This window comes from Centroberyx gerrardi, chromosome 7 (genome assembly GCF_048128805.1).
Source record: "Centroberyx gerrardi isolate f3 chromosome 7, fCenGer3.hap1.cur.20231027, whole genome shotgun sequence".
NCBI lineage: Eukaryota > Metazoa > Chordata > Actinopteri > Beryciformes > Berycidae > Centroberyx > Centroberyx gerrardi.
The window spans coordinates 11,170,838-11,187,841 of NC_136003.1; the positions used below are offsets into that span (position 1 = coordinate 11,170,838).

Genomic DNA, 17,004 nt, shown 5'->3' on the forward strand with positions numbered 1-17,004 from the left:
CCACTAACACTCCCACTAAATCCTTGGCAGCAGAGAGTGACCACCCTCTTTTCTTTCCTGCCCCCCCTACCCCCCACCCTCACCCCCTTTCGAGCAACCTCTTCTCAAATTCAAGATCAACTGGCTATGACATCATGTCTGGTTGCCGGGGGTAACGAGACGGCCGGGACGTGACTTCTCTGAGGGCCGAAACTCTGTCGCTCTGTTCCCTCCGTTTCCCTCTTTCTCTCCTGCCCTGTCATTATCTTGTTTCCCTTTCCCCCCCGGCTGCAGCGTTTCCCTTTTGCCACTAGAGGGCGCATGGAGCCCGTTGTTGTCAGTGTGAGGAGAGGAGAAGTTCTCCAGCTTGCCCCGTAGCCACCACACTTCTGACAAGGCCTTTGTCTATTAGTCTGTCAATTTTTTTTAGCAGATCATTATGCTTACAGTGTCATTTTCTGAGAGGCACATGTAACCAATTAATGCTACGCTGTATGTTTTGGTTCTGCCTCGGAAAGTAAAACCATACTGCAGACATTCTGTCCCTCCGAGCGCTGAGCATTAGGGAACTTGTGTATAAAAACAAACACAAGGGGATCTAAGGAGAGGAACTAAATTATGTAACAATGAGTCAACCAGATTCAGATTTTTATTAAGGGTATTAAGTTGTGTATAATATAATAGGGTGGAAAAGAAGAGAAGGACTCAGAGCGGAGGGTTAGTTCAAATCGGGCCAGTCGCATTAAAAACGAGAAGAAAAACTGACAGGGTGAGAAAACCGATGGAGGAAAGGAGATAAAGATTGGAGTCAGAAAGAGGGGAGAGGGGAAAAAGAGAGCGGAGTGCAGCGGGCGGAGGGGCAGAAAGGAGAGGGAATGGGGAGAAGGGAGAAAAAGTGCGAGAATGGAGGGCAGAGCAACTAGGGAGGGATCAGCAGAGCAGTTTCAGATGGTTTCCATGTGTTGGGGAGCGGAGCGGAGCAGAGCAGAGCTGAGCTGAGCTGAGCTGAGCTGGCTCCAGGCGGGTGTGGTTGGACACTAATGAGAAAAGTGCTGTGGGTAATGGAGGAGGCATATGAACGAGACGCAGTGTGGTGAGGGGAAGGAAGGAGAGGGTGAGAGAGAGTAGAGCGAGAGAAAATAAGAGGCAGAGAGATGGAGAGAATTCATGAGAGGGAGGGAGGACAACAGAGTGGGACAAAGCTAACGAGAGGGAGACAAAGAGAGAGAGCGGAGAGAGAAAGGGGGTTAGGGCAGGAGAGGGGTAGGAAAGGAGGAATAGGAGAGAGGTAGCGTGGAGAAAGAGTGAAAAAAGGCAGCGAGGGAGAAGCCCCGCTGCCTGAAGGGTAGGCTCCATATGTGCCAAATAAACAGGGAGAGGGCAGTTGAGCACATATGGTAAACCACACACGTACAGTAAAGCACACATACACAAACGCACACATTCATGGTGCACTGCGGGACGGAATGAGAGGAGAGGCAGAGGAAACAGCAGCAGCAGGTTTTAGGGAGTAAGGGAATAAGAAATATTTTGGCGCGCGTCCACACAGCCGAGCAAGTTTCCTGAGTTCGACCAATAATCACAATGAAAACAGACAAGTTTCCTCTGCACACATGCTCGCTTGCTCTCACTTTCACACACTCAGACAGACACAAAACTTATTGTACGGCCCAACAGTTGTTCGGCCGGTCGACACGAGGCGGACGCATACCTGTGTCTGCTGCGGGATGTTCAGAAAGTTGTTGTCCCGTGATCCGATGCCGACAAACCTGTTGGGAGCTGTGGTGCCTGGCGTGGAGTATGCTACAGAAACAGAAAGAGAACAGACAAAGACATCAAGTCAGCAAAAAGACAGCCAGCACTGAAACCTCCTGTAGAATCTCAACATGTGATAAGATAAAACACACTTTCTCCATGACAAAAGATTCGGATTTTGGCAAATACGTATACAAAGGATACGTGCGTTTAGTCCATCTGGAAATGCTACTTTATCTCATTAAGGTCATCAAAATCCCATAGAGAAGTATGCCAAACTTCGGTATGTAAACTTAGATCTCCCTGAGCGTCGAGGATTAAATCCCACTGATAAACTCAGTCGGAACTGATTGAGCGCACCAGAATCCTGACATCGAGGATCAGTCAGGGACATTTAAAACCCATTGGCATCAAAGTCTCTGACAAATTTAGGGCAGTTTGAGGTTCCCTATGGACTCCAACATTAAGGCAGTCAGAGGCATTCCTGCAAACATGGCACAGGATCCGATTGAGGATTCTGACGGTGCGGTGTGCGGACATTTGCATATGTGAGTCTGTTTGTGTGCGAGAAAAAGAGAGAGAGAACAAGAGAGACAGAGGAAAAGAAATTGCGAGCATTTATGTGTAAATTAGTGGCATGGACATATACAGTATACATCCATGTATTTTTAAGAATCAGTGACATACATAAGACATAAAAGACTTTGAGACACTGACTGGGGGTTGAAAAAAAGAAAAAAATCAACACTAAAATCGAAGGTAAGCTAAAAAAAGAAAAAAAAAAGAAAATAGCAAGTGCTCCGTCCAGTGCCCCTCATATCACAGGTGAGAAACACAAACCTACTGTGAGAAAAGCCCCATGTTTGGACAGACTCCCACCTGTGATACACTTCTTCAGCCTGAACACACACCCCACTCGCCTAACCTAATTAACAATGACAAAACAAACAACCACCAGCATCTAGGCCTGCAGCTCAAAAATCAAAAGAAACTGAAATCAGTTCAACCAAAAAGTGTCAAGTATGAATCAAAATATTCCTTTGATGTCTCAAATTCTTTTGAGCAGAGAAACTGGGGTGTAATCTTTTGGAGTCCACCTTAAAATAAACTGCCCTAAATTTGTGCCCTTCACAAACAAGAAGTAACTGATCAAATTCTTCTCAAGATTTCAAAAGGCTTCTCACGGGGAGCCGCTGGTGAGTCCAGCAGGGAAGGAAAAAAGGATTTAAAAAGGAGAAGAACCAGGGTGGTGATGCGGCTTCAACGCCAGAGAAACGCAGAAACACTGGCGTTGGAGAATGGGCTCGTGTCCCTCAACAAGTAGGACCACTGACGCTGGCGGAGTGAGTCAGTGGGCCTAATACAGAACCCTGAGGAACCCCACAGGAGTCCGTTATGAAGGACATTTCTCACCAAATCTCTGGTGGCCTTGCTGTATAACCTACTTATAAGCATGGGGTTCCACAGCATATTCTATGCGTGGCTTCCATAGCCTTCCAAGGGTTAACGGAGGTGAGATGTTGGATACACAGGAACAATGATGGCACGAAGTTGGAGGAAGACACATGGCAGGGGTAATTTCACTGGAGGGGGGTAGGGGTTCTCGGATGTTTTTTTTTTTTGGTTTGGTTCTGATTGCGGTCTCTGCGGGGTCACTTACACGGAGATGCGGGCGAGTTGAGTCCGCCGTCAGGGGGCGTGCTGCTGGGTTTAGAGTCGGGCATAGGGAGGGGCACTGGGCGGGCCACTGGGGGAGGTGGAGGCAGCAAGAAGGAGCCTGGCATTTTGCTCTGGCCGCTCCCGTTTGGCTGCAGACAACACAAATAGGGTCAGGAGGGCGACATGTGACAATCCGCAGACACGGAATGAGAGAGGATGCAGCTCGGGAGGCCAGGTCCAAAAAAATATCCATGACGGAGGGAGTGGCAATGGTGGAAGGAGGAGGAGGAGGAGGAGGAGGTGGTGGAGAGGGAGTTGGAAACAACAACCAAAGGAATGATGTATGTGCACTGCATCTTTTATGGAGGTGTAAAAAATAATAATCACCACAGGGTTTGGTAGGAGTGGGGCTGGAGCTTGAGGAAAGGGGGTGAGGGGGTCCCACAAGGGTGGTCCGTGGTGGGTGGAGGAGGTGGAGGAGGAGGGAAGTGAGCGAATTACCGGTTGGGTTCGTCCATAACATGGCAACAAATCAAAACCATGGGAGAATACTCTTCTACACAAGCACAACAACACAATACCAGCACCAAACAACCAAACTCCAACTAAAAAAATCAGAACGGCTATAAATGAAAACAGAAACACAATGACACAACACAGAACACGTATGCTTGACTGAAGTGTGCTGTGATTGATTGACTTTCGTGCTGATGGTTATAACTTCTGAGGGGGTGGGCGGAGCAAAAGAAAATAAAAAGGGGGAACGTCGGGGTCTGAAACAGCAAACGGCAAAATGACATCGACAAGACAATACAAAGATTTGTAGACCAACTGAATAACCATATGCAGTCTAAAGTGTTCACTAGTGTAAGAGTTGGCTGGGAGTTTTGGCTCATATTTCTCTTTGCAAGTGCTAGTTGTTAAGTCAACATGGTGAAACAATCAGCACAGTTTATTTGGATGTACATGGATATACAATACCATAAAACATTTGGTGTCCACTGTCCACTTGAAGTAATGAGATTCATATAGTTACATGGATATATTGCACTGTAGCGCCATTGCAAAGAAATGTGTTTTCAAAAATATTTCAAATTTGTGAAGTGAGTGAGTCATTACCGCCTTTTCCAAAATATACTTTTCCATTAATATCCTTCTTTATTCACATTTTTACATGCTTCCTACACTGCTGCCCCAAGAGAAATCTTTACAAAATCCTGCAGCAGTAATGCAAAATAGATGCAGGATGGGGGACTTCTACATTGGCTATGGCTGTATACTAGAAGTTTTTAAGATAGTAGTTCTGCTTTTATCTGTAAACTCCACTCTGGATGTGAGCCTTACCTGTCCGGCGGCCTGTCCCGAGCCATCAGCACAGACAAACTGCACAAATTCCTTCAGGGGGTCCTGTCCAGGGTGGTGGTGGTAGCGGATGGTTGGGTGGGTGAAGTAGGGGCTGGACTGCTGGATGATGGAGGGAGACGGGAAGTGCAGGGCCGAGGCTGAGGCACGGGGACTCCCTGGGAAGAGAGAGATTTGTGTTAGAGGGGATGTTGAGGGAGGGGATGAAGAGAGAGGTAGAGACAGCGAGGAGAAGTTAGACAGTTAAACCAGTGAATTCTTACAAGTTCTTACAGATGGGATGGATCAAGTGATGGTGATTAAAGAATGAGAGCAAGAATATTGCATCACGACTGGAAATAATGAAAGTTAAATCAGGGTGAAAATGTAGTACATGAAAGGAATGTTGTTTTTCCAAGAAAAGCTGATTTCAAGTTAATAGGTATTATGGGCATTGGTCATAATGTTTTATGATCACTCCAGTAAATTTATACAGCTTTATGGACGAGATTTACACACACATTGCATTCACATGTGCACACTCTCAGAGACTACAGAACAACACTAAGAAGTCCATACAGTTCAGGCTTACACTCAAATACAGACACACACAGACAAGTTAACACGCAGACGTGCGAACATACACCTGCATGTGCACAAATTCAATAGATGCAAGCGCTACATTTCTAAATCAGATCCAACAAGCTTGTAAAGAGAAAAAGCACAAAGAGATCATTGAGCGCTGTCTTAAATTAGCAGGTCTTAATGCCTGTGCGTCTGTGTGCTGTTTTGAGGGTGTGATTCACTGGCGCCGTTGCAACTTGGCATTCAGATGGCAAAGCGTTTTTTTTTTTTTTTATCTGACACATTCTTTCTATGACAGCACTAATCTGTACATTCACACCGTATGTGTAAGTTTATGTGTTTCTGTTAATGGTCTTTGGTGCTTGCATCTTATCTGTGAATATGTGTGTGTGTGTGTGTGTGTGTGTGTGTGTGTGCGCGTGTGTGTGCGTGCACAGAAGACAGGTGTGGGGATTCAAATATATCAGCATTCTGCTGTTTATAAGCGTATACAAAAGCATTCCTTTTGTGCTTTAACAAGAAAGAGAGAGAGAGAGAGAGCAACTCGCTTCGCACCACCCAAAGGAGCTGAATATGGAGCCGTGTGTGAGGTGTGAGAGGGGAGCGGTTGGTTGAGCCCCACCACCAAACACAAAGCCCTCTCTGTCAGACCTATATCCATTACTAAATCTCCTTGATTTGTATTAGAGGGGTGAAGCCTGTTCTCCCTATTCTCCTCTTAGCTGTGCCAGGCTGCCACCCACCCCACCCCATCCAGGCCCCCAGCTGCCCATGTTGGGCTGCCAACACTCTTTGGTCCTTGCATCTTACACTTTGTGTATGCGTGCGTGCGTGCGTGTGTGTGTGTGTGTGTGTGTGTGTGTGTGTGTGTGTGTGTCAGTGTACTGCATGAGAGTGCCAACTCCAGTGCGTTACCCCCCAGACAGGGCCCTGTGCCCCCCGGCCCAGCAACACCTTGCTCCCCTGCCAGGCCTGCCAGGCTGCCTGTTCCCCAGTGGAGCTGTCTCCCTGCTCCTATAGTCCCCTACTAATCCCATTAGAGACTGGGTGAAGGCCAAGCACTCTGGGGGTATGGGGGCGGGTTGGGGATGGGGTGGGGGGTGGGGGGTCGGAGCGGGGTGATGGGGGAAGTTTGGAGCGACGGATCAGAGGGAATCCCTACACCCCCTACACACTCTCCACTCACCTCTCTCCCAGGAGGGAGGAGGGGTGAGAGCGGCTGGAGGGAGAAAACCCCCGTAACCTCCACCATCACTGCACGTTACGACCCCCTTTGCATGCTCCTCCGTTCCCTTTTCTCCAACCCCTAAATCCCTTTGGATCCCGTCTTCCACACAGAACAACAACAACCCGACGATGTGGTAAACACTTTCACGCCGGCATGGGAATAGCCCCAACACGCACATGCACACTGTAGGAGTTTGTATTGAGAGAAACAAATCACACCCGTACAAATTACAACTGCCGGCCGCAAAGAGTCTATATTGTGTATGTGTGTGTGCCTGTTAGTGTGCGTACGCGTGTGTGCGTGTGGAGACGGGATTTGCTGTGGCTGCATCTCAAGAGGCATGGGGTCTCTGTCAACAACCATGGAGGAGGGTTTAATGACACGGCGGTCAACCTCATTGCTTCACATCTGCTCGGTGGCTTAGGAAGCCTTTGATGTAGCCTAGCTATGGAACTAAAGCACATGGGTAATCATCTCCACCGAGCTTGTTCGCTGGGTGAATTCACAAAGATGCACTCTCTAGAAAGAAGAGGGAGTCTTTCTATCTATCAGTGCTGTTGTGATAGAGTTGAGAGGCCGATGTTTTATTGTCGGAGCCCCTCTGGCTGCGTTTGATATCTGATGTTATCATGAGTTGCTCGTCTCAGCCTTGGGGAAATGGAGGAACTGCTGGTTCACACAGCGACTCAGACAGAGTGTCTGCTCCTCTGCCTTGCCAGTATGAAGGCACGCACTCTCACACACACACACACACACACACACACACACACACACATACACACACACACACACACACACACGCACGCACGCTGACACCTCGCCCACCCATCCCAGACTAGTGTTCCCATTCCAAAAGGAGAAGTCAATAGGAATTTGGAAAAAAAGAAGAATAAAGAGAAGATGGATTGGTTCAAAACCAGTGCAGCTACTGTAAGTGTTATACAGACCCATTCCAGGATTTTTCGAGTTTCCTATTCACTCAGTCATGACCTACTTGTATTAAAAACATATACAATGCATTTCAAAGTGGAAAATATCTTCAATCAAATAAAATAAAATAGTACAATACAATAAAATAATACAAAGCCAGTGGTGGAGCGATTTTAATGGTTATTAATACAAACGATTATTAATACAAAATGCAAAGAAATATACTAGTATCAAGTCTTAAAATTATTATATATATTTTTTTTAAAATCTGCCAGTGGGGTGAGATAATTTAATTTTTTTCAGATGCAGTTTCACTTATTTCAGTTATTTTCTAGAATCAAGTGTCAATATCTTAAAGCACGGCAGAATAAGGCAGATCTGTCCACAAGTAAATGACACTTGATTCAAGAGAATTCCTACAGCCATATAACACTCATAAAGTGCAATTTGAACAAACAAATGCCGTCAAAGATTGTTACACAGTCAAAAAACCAAAACAAAACATAAGCCCTAGAATCAGTTGAGAGACAAAAGTCTTCAGAGATATAACAGGATAGGCAGCAGCAACCACCCGATCTGTTCCCCATTCTAAGAAGAAGAAAAGGAGATTTCTAGAGAGATGTACCACCAAGGCGCTGTCCAGTCCACCAACAGGCAGAACAGGGCCAGAAAAGTATCAAGACAGACCACACCCATACACCCATCCACCCTACAGCTCTGTCACCAGCTTGCCCCGCACCCGCTGAGGTCAGAAGAGGCAGAGGAGGAGGCAGAGGTGAGTAGAGAGCCACAGAGCTACCTGCCAGGTGTAATTCCCAGCCACCCTCTTTGTCTTCCATAGACAAATGCTCCCACCTCTGCACCAGGGGAGGGGCGGAGCCTGAGGAAGGGGGGTGAGGTGGGAGGGGGATGGTTGTGGGGGGGGGCTATCAGGGGATCGGGAGCTGGGTTGGTCTCACCTGGTCTCACTCCCGCCAGCATTGGCAGTGGGTGGTGGGTGAACGCCATGCGGGGGGACCTCGTCTGGGAGGACAGGGCGCTGAAATCGAATTTCCCCGGCTTCTTAAGAGAACCAGGCGATGAGAGTCCTGGCAAAAAGGGGATCAACAAAATGGCAGAACAGAGACGAGGTTTTAATGAAACATGGCTGCTTGTCTTACTTCGACTCTACTCAAAAAAAAAATAATTGAAAAATAAACTTATCAGACTTTAAAGTTTTAATTTGATTAAAAAGAATCGAATGATCATGATTGACTGAAATCAATGGATTGATCGGTTGATTCATTCATTGATTCGCTGATTGGTTTAACATACAGATGGATTGACTAATCTCACAACTGTCTCTCCATTACTCTATGTTTGTGTACAGTCGGGCGGGCTGTACGGTGTTTATCAGATTGAGGGGGGTTGAGGTCAGGGTCCGGTGAGAGGCCATGTTTTGAAGCAGCAGGGGTTCAGAGTGAAGGGAGGTGACGGGGGGGAGAGAGGAGGGGGGCGGGAGGCTAGGGGGCACAGTGTCAGGAGAGGAGGAGAGCTGGGAAATGCAATGGCATCACAACTACAGTCACCGTCGGAGTGTGTGAGCAACAGACGATCCTCTCAGTGATATCCTACTCACTGCCTCGCTTGCATTTTGCAGCGCACACACACACACACACACACACGGGCTTCGCGCCGCTTCCCAGGCTCCCCAATCGCTGGCTGTGAAATCGACTCACACACACAATACTGTCTCCTTTTTAAGAAACCCTATACACATCAAACCCAAAACTATCTCACCCATTCCGAACCACAATGATGTCAGTGCCCATCCAGTTTAAAAGACAACCTGTAGCTGTAGCTACGGAGAGGCATGGGAACACAGTCAACCCACACGCCGACCAACCTACACACACGGCACTTGTCAAGATGCCTCTTTAGAGTGAATGTGATTTTGGATGGCCTCATAACTAGGGCAGACTGTGTTTTTGGAGGCACGGAGACAGCGTGAGCTATGCAACCACATATAGCTGCTAAAGAGCGAGCCAAAACATACATCAATGGATCCTCTGATGTAGTGCCCTTCTGCATATCTGACTGTCAGGTGTTTTATGTTATTGCCTTAAGACATATTTCATAAAAAGTATATGCATCAACTCCCTCTCTCTCTCTCTCTCTCTCTCTCTCTCACACACACACACAAGCTGTTGAGGCAGGGTGGCAAGCACACGGCGAACTGCCAATGAAGGCTCGATGGGAGAGCGGTAGAGAGATGGAAGGAGTGAAGCGGTGGAGGAGTGGTGACGGCATGGCCTACACACATAGAAAAACATATTAAAGTGTCCCCCTCCGTCTATAAATGTCGGCTGAGGCTAAAGGACGGCATGAAATATCCCCCAGTTTGGTAAAAACAGGCACACTAAGTATAGGCCCGGCTCACCAGCGGACCAGAAACATGGCCAAAAGTGTGAGAGCTACAGATAAAAGAGACTCTCTTCTGTGATCAAGGCCTTGTGTGGTGGGCACTGAGGGAATTTATTTTGATGTATGGTAATCCAAAGGCACAATTTAGAATTTCTGGGTTTGGGGACGAGCGCCAAATGGTGTATTTGACCTCTGCAGGGAACCGCAATGTTGAATATACGCTGAAATAAATCCTCGGAAAGAACAATCCATAAAATGAAGAATAATGAGGAAGTAAAAGTATAGAAAAGTACGTCAGCGTGAACACAGACTTTAGTGGCTTCATTATGGAACATACTGAACTTTACATACTGAATGTTTTGTTTGCTTCAGATTCGGTTGAATAAATATAGTGAAAAACAACCTTGGCGAGCAAGAGCCTCATAAACTACTAAACGACACAATATTCACACATATAAAACAAACACACTCAAATAAAGGCGTGGGTAATTTCAGCATGGCCCAAAGAGATGTGGAAATAGATTTTATGAGCGAAACGTATAAAGTCTAACAGAGCAGATTTCTAAAAAGCTTTTTTTTTATGTTACATTGGGAAGCGTTTATCACTATTTACCCACAATGCTCTTGGGCTACATGGGCGCAGCTGGGCATGTGTGGGCATCGATAAGTATAGAAACAGGTGGGTGTGGGCACTTATGTTCAGCTAGGCACATCGTGTGACACCAAATGTATGTGGGAGGAGCGGATAGGAAGAGTGAGATAAATTTTGTGTAATGGTGGCATTAATGATTTTTAAAAAAAAGTGTGGGCCTACACACACACACACAAAGTCACGCTCCATTAGAGGGGTTTGAATTAAGAGGATTTGAGCAATTTCACAGAAACGTAGAATTTGTCTCAGTCAGGGAGGCCAACCACTGGCTGTGGGGAATGGCACATAGTGTGCAGAGGTCATAACTGAGGCTGTGGTGCCAGAAGGGCACACGTGTTTTAACTAACTTTACAGGACAGCCGTAACACTTAGGTCCTCCTCGTTGGAGTCTAGTATGAATCTTGTAGTGGATTCAACTTTGCTCATAATTCCAGCAATATGTTTTTGACCTAATATTTGATATTTATTTGGTATATAAAGAATCTTTTTGGCAAAAATGTCACTTAAGTAGTGACAGTGACGATCGATTTGACAAACGTTCTAAATAGGTCAGCGACGATCACCAATTCAACTGCTTGATCAAAAAAAAAAAAGAAAGTTTCAATTGCCGGATCAGGAAAGCAGTAAAAAGATAAAAAAGTACAAGCCAATTTGCAGCAGTCAGTAGAATCGCCGTCCATCTGGCACCGACAGTTTATTTGAATTTCACATCATATAACCATAGATTAGAACCAGTTTAATATATTGGATCAAAGGCAGAGCCTTTGCTGCCACAATGAAAAACTTTTCATGTGCTACCAGTGGCAATAGGTGAGTAAGCACCTCAGTCATCAAGCACAAACTAACATGTAATTATTGGATTTGGATAAAACCTGTAATTTATTTACACATGGATAGGCCAGCTATGTCATGCAGCCATAAAAACAATCTGTTACACACACTACTATAATGTAATTGTACTATTTATGCTTGCTGCACACTACATGATGTGCCCTTGTTAGCAGAAAGTCTGGTCAAGTCAATCACGCTGTTGAAAAATCAGCAATCTGAACCGACCTCAGAAAACCAGATCGGTAAATCCCTACACTTAAGCCTATTTAGCTCCAGTCCCTCTGTACGGCATATAGGGATAACGGCATAAAATGCCACCACCAGTTCAATTAAAACAAGCTTATTATACATAAACAGCCTTAAATTATACATATTGTTTTTTAGTCTCTGTGATATTCCCTAATTAGTTGGTATCTTGCTGAAATATCTGGTACTATGTGGCTTCTCAGTGAGGAGCAGCAAATTAGGCCCAGATGCCCAATGAAAGCTTTGTCTGATAAAGCTAACAGAAGTTACTCTGATCTCTCCCTTAATCTGTGTGTGTGGGTGTGTGTATGTGTGCAAGTGTGTGTGTACACACACAGTTGTTTGTTCTGCATTATTTCTCTGTCCTGCTCCTGGCACATTGCATGGGCAGACTGGCAGCCAATTGCTCCCATGACCCTCTAGTCTTGCCACGCTAACAAGCTGGCTGCCACACAAACCTCGAACTGTCATAGGACTAGTCCGCTAGCACGCGCGCGCTCACACACACACACACACACACACTCACTCACTCACACACACATACACACAACAAAGACAACAGATACAAGCACATACACTCAATCAGGTAAGCAAGAAACACCAATCCACATAAGAAACACCAATCCCCCTCTTAAACTGACTAACTCACACATCATTAGCACTCATAAACACTAAGGTACTGCGCTTCAGGCAAAGCAAGGGCAGCCAACAAAGAGACAGGAATAGCTACACCTTCCAACCACCACAGTCAACACAACCGTCATGCGTCACAGGTTTACGCCCGTAGCACCAAATAATCTGGGTCAAAAGTGCTCTGTAAAAGGTCACAGATACATGGGAAAACTTCCCCTCTATGTCAGTTACTGAGCAGCGGACTTGATTGGAGATACAGGGTTTCCCCACCACAGAGCAGCAGCAGCAAGCAGGCAGAGGGAGAGAACAGAGCAGAGCAGAGTGGGAGACGGCAGACTTAATGATGAATTACATGATCACCTGCTATGCCTCAGAGCTTTTCATTCAGGTAGAGAATCACCTCAGGAGCAGGCAGAGGCGGAGGCCCTCTCCTCCTCCTCCTGTCCTCCGCCCCTCCTCTCCTCTCTCCATCCCTCACTCCCAACACCACCACCACCACCACCACCATCACCAGAACAGATGTCTGCTGTAACCCAGTAGCTCCCTTCGCTGTAGACACATGGAGGCGCCATCTGGACCGGAACGCTGCTCCTCTCCAGATTGGGGAGTGTGTGTGCGTCTGTCTGTGTCTGTGTGTGCGTGTGTGTGTGTGAATGTAAAGAAGAGAAAGAGAGAGAGACGGAAAGAGAGAGAGAGAGAGAGAGAGAGAGAGAGAGAGAGAGAGTACACATGTGCTTAAATTCACTTCTGTGTGTCTACGTGTGTGTGTGCGTGTGTGTGTGTGCCTGCACGCCATTTGTGAATGTGTGTGTTCGTGAGTAAGCATGTCTCAGAGACAGAAGGTGCCTTGTGCATTGATGACACACCTGAGTGCCTTTAGTCTTGTTTGTGCGGCTCGTATGTTGTTTTTCCTGCGCTGTCTTTCAGAGGCGGTTGAGTCAGGCCTATGGCAGGTGGGACACCGCTGAACAGCGCTGTCTAAACAACCGGCTGGATGAAGCAGCTAACACTGCTATTCAACAGGGCCTCGTTCACTACCGCCTCTGTCTCTCCATCGCTCATTTCTCACTTTCTCTCTCAGGGCTCTACAACAAAATTACAAGACCCAGAGCGCTCGGCCGAATGCTGCTGACAAATTCACGCCGCCTCAGAAACTCTTTGTTTGTATTCATGCGGTGTGTCAATGACAACAAGTTGCTTTTTGAATGATGCCAAACACTTCTAATAATCACTTCAAATATAGGGGATTATTAGTACATAGTGTAGTATAATCATTTTCCTACATCAGGGATATCTTATTAATCATCAGTGAACAATTGATTTCTACTAACTATTGATTGTGATATTGTTCAGGCAGACAGCAGATGATGTTATGGAGCTACTGGGCTACCAACAGGCTTTGGTGAAACCACAACGGACAACAGCAGACATCTGGTAGGAACACAACCAAACCCAGCGGCAGCATAGCCAGAGAACAAGGCATAAGGGAGAGGAGAGGAGAGGAGAGGAGAGGAGATTGAGTGGAGAAAGGAAAGGAGTGAATTGGAGAAGAGAGATTCAAAGGAGAGACATGACAAGAGATGTAGAGGAGAGGAGAGAGATCTTGTACAGTAGAGGGAGATGGAGCAGGTAGGGATGAATGGAAAAAGCAGAGAAGCTCTGAGAGCTCAGAGAAGAAGAACAAACAGACTGACAGAAGGACAAAGAGAGATGTATACAAGTTGAGGGTGGTGTGAGCTGAGGTAGAGTATGTATAAATGTACACAGTATAATGTTTAATGTTGTTCTAACCATGGTAAGGAAACTGCACTCCATCGCTCTCATGCTTAATCTTCCTCTCCTGCACACTGGCCAAATGGTGCTGCACTGAAAGGCCAAACAGGGGAGAAGGGAAGAGTTAACAATGGAAGAGGGGAGGAGAGAAACAGAGAGAGAGAGAGATGGAAGGAATGAGGGAGAGAAAGAGGGGTGGTTACATCATGGGCAATAGGGGATTTTAATGTTCAGGGTGCAGCACATATCTATAAAATAGTTACATCATCATCACTGGGGGTATTAAAATGGCAGCGTGGGTGGGAGTGACTGATATAAACTGGAGTATACATGACAATTTAGCAATTCAATAGAATCCCCACAGTAAAATGCTACACTAAAGGAGATATGCATGAACTCTATTATAATATACATGAACTCTATGATAAATACATTTGATATGATACCCATCACGGTGGCTAAAAGCTACAAGTGCTGTAAGCCAAGGGGTGAGTGATTATGATGTGAAAGGTGAATGGGCGGTTACACTGGTGCTGCTCTGCTGCAATACTAGAACCACATAGGAAAGAGTTTGAAGAATAAAGTTAATATGATGATATGGTGAAGCGCATATATACATCCCACCACACTGCCTCACCCCAGTCATTCTAAACAGGTTTTTTTTTTTTATTAATGGCCTTACTTGGCTGGTTAAATAAAGGTTAACTAATGAACAAAATAAAAATACTGTTGGGGGATAGAAATGTGGTCCATATGTATGTCAACATCCTGATGATCTTTAACAAAAGCCTGTAATATACAGTAGAATAGCTATTGGGTGTTCTTTTTGTTATGCTGGATATGTTATGCTGTATCTATGCGACTTTGACATTTTAGACATCACACTCATTCAACACACACACACACACACACACACACAATCCTGGAGTCTAGCACTACCGCTATGTTAGAACTAACTAAACAAAATATACAGCACAGCACATTCCCACCACTCTTCTTACAGACAACTACGACAGCAAACACTTAATAAGCTCAGTTCATGATACTGTGACATGTAGTGTAAGTCTGGGCTGAATATGAGAAAAGATGCTATAACTTGAAGGTGCTTCTACTTCTGACAGGCCTTCTCTGCTCAGTGGAGGGGGTCTGACTAGGTATGGGGTGCCAAGTAGAGTACAAGTGGTGAATGGACAGGTGAATGGAAGAGAGTGAGGATGATGAGGGGGGGGCACAAAGAGATGAAGAGAGGGTCAGAGTGCAACACGGCACAGCACGGCACAGAAGCAAGGGGACGGGTGGGTTGAGGGAGGAGATGGAGGAGGTGAATTGTGGCTTCTGGTCCATTTCAAAACAGTTAAGTGTAAAATTAACACCTGTAAAATTTGTCATTTTGGATTACAATTCACTGTAAAGCCAGTGTGAGCTTATCCTCTTTACTATCATAAAACAGAATAAACATCCACACTGGAAAAGTTCCTCAATCACTGCATCATCTTTTTCTTTTCAATTATATCTTACAATTCAATTAAATTTTTTCAACTTCAATCAGGGTCTGAATTGATATGGACCTTGGCCCGGCTCCAACAGAGGCATCTGGATGTGTCTGGGTGTCTGATGGGAAGGTGCAGGCTGTGACGGGACCGTACCTGCATCCACATCGTTAGGCCAACCGCTGGACTGAGAGCTGCTGCCGGCCGCTGGGGAGCGGCCCGAGTAGAAGACATCGTCCACCGGGCTCTCCATCTCACTGTCGTCAATGGACTTGCGCTTGTTGGAGCTGGAGGAGAGGGCAGAGGAAGAGAGGGGGGAGATCATTTATTGGCTGGAGAAGGAGGAGAGTGCAGAGGAAGGGGGGTTCAATGGATACTGTGATATTTTGATACTTTCCCTAAAATGGCATGTTAGCATGGATTTCTCCAGATAATTTGGGGCTTATGGGACCCCTTAGTTTCTATTAAGTGCTAACAATGTTAACAAGTCATTTGAGGAAACTTTGAGGACAAATGTGAGTGCCTTTTCCCTGAGTTAGGCAAGTGTTTGTGTGAAAATAAACATAACTAAAATGTCAAGTTTTTTTTTTTTTTCATATTATTTTTTAGCCATAGGGGACAAAGCAACAGAACTTGAGAGAGTGAGACGAACATGAGGCCAGAATTTATTCAACATGCTGTATCCATAATGGCCTGAAGCAGCCGCACACTAGAAAGTGAGTGCAAAAAGTGTGTATGGTGATGCTGGGACACATTCTTGTGTGTGTTTGTGGATTCTTATATACTCATACATCTGTGACCAATCAAAAATAAGGGGGGGTTTTGAATGTACAGCATTTCACTCCAGATCCAAATGTTTTATGTGTGATTGTGTGTGTGCGTGTGCACGCGCATTTGTGTGAGAGCATGCGTGTGTGGTTTTGTGCGAGTGTGATCTGGGGGTCTGTATTACATTAGTATCAGGGGAGATATTCTGTAATGAGTGTAACTACCTCCGTGGGAGACTTGCATAAAGCTCCATTTCAGTCCTGCAGCGTAAGATGAGCGAGAGAGAGAGAGAGAGAAAGAACGACAGAGGGAGCAAGGGGAAAAACAGAGACAAAAGACACAAACACAGACAGTGTGACGGACAGACCGGTGGGGAAAAATGAGAGGGAATGAGAGGGATTAGCGGTGAAGAAGAAAGAAAGGGGAAAGGAAGGGGAAAGAAAGACAAAGATCAAAAAGCAGAGCAAGCTAAGCATATATAAAGAATAGACATTGGAGGTTAGAGAATTAAGAAATAAAGAGTATTAGTGCAGAAAGAGTCAAATTTGAGCATATATGTGTTTGTATGGGAGTGTGTATGTTTGTGTATCTTACTGTACACTACCAGGTTTGGACACACCTGACTGAATGTACTATTTTTTTCATTATCTTAAAGCCATTTTGATCTAAAGGCTTCTGCTTAAATGCTTGAAATGTGTTTCTTAGACAAATATAAATAGTGAAATTGATGC

The 17,004-nt window shown here is 45.6% G+C and overlaps 1 protein-coding gene across 4 annotated transcripts in view; it reads right to left on the reverse strand.

Moving 5' to 3' along the window:
• The window catches only part of nfixb (nuclear factor I/Xb), a 128,004-nt gene that overhangs the window by 7,052 nt on the left and 103,948 nt on the right, over positions 1-17,004 (reverse strand). For 2 of the 4 annotated variants that reach the window (XM_078284450.1, XM_078284451.1), the window contains 5 exons: positions 15,662-15,792; positions 14,034-14,108; positions 8,437-8,565; positions 4,738-4,913; positions 1,691-1,782 (listed from right to left, as the gene is read on the reverse strand). In XM_078284450.1, the coding sequence (XP_078140576.1) occupies positions 1,711-1,782; positions 4,738-4,913; positions 8,437-8,565; positions 14,034-14,108; positions 15,662-15,792 (583 nt within the window). In that variant the 3' untranslated portion in view covers positions 1,691-1,710. The remainder of the gene's footprint in view (positions 1-1,690; positions 1,783-4,737; positions 4,914-8,436; positions 8,566-14,033; positions 14,109-15,661; positions 15,793-17,004) is intronic. The other 2 variants (XM_078284452.1, XM_078284453.1) reach the window with 2 other exon arrangements.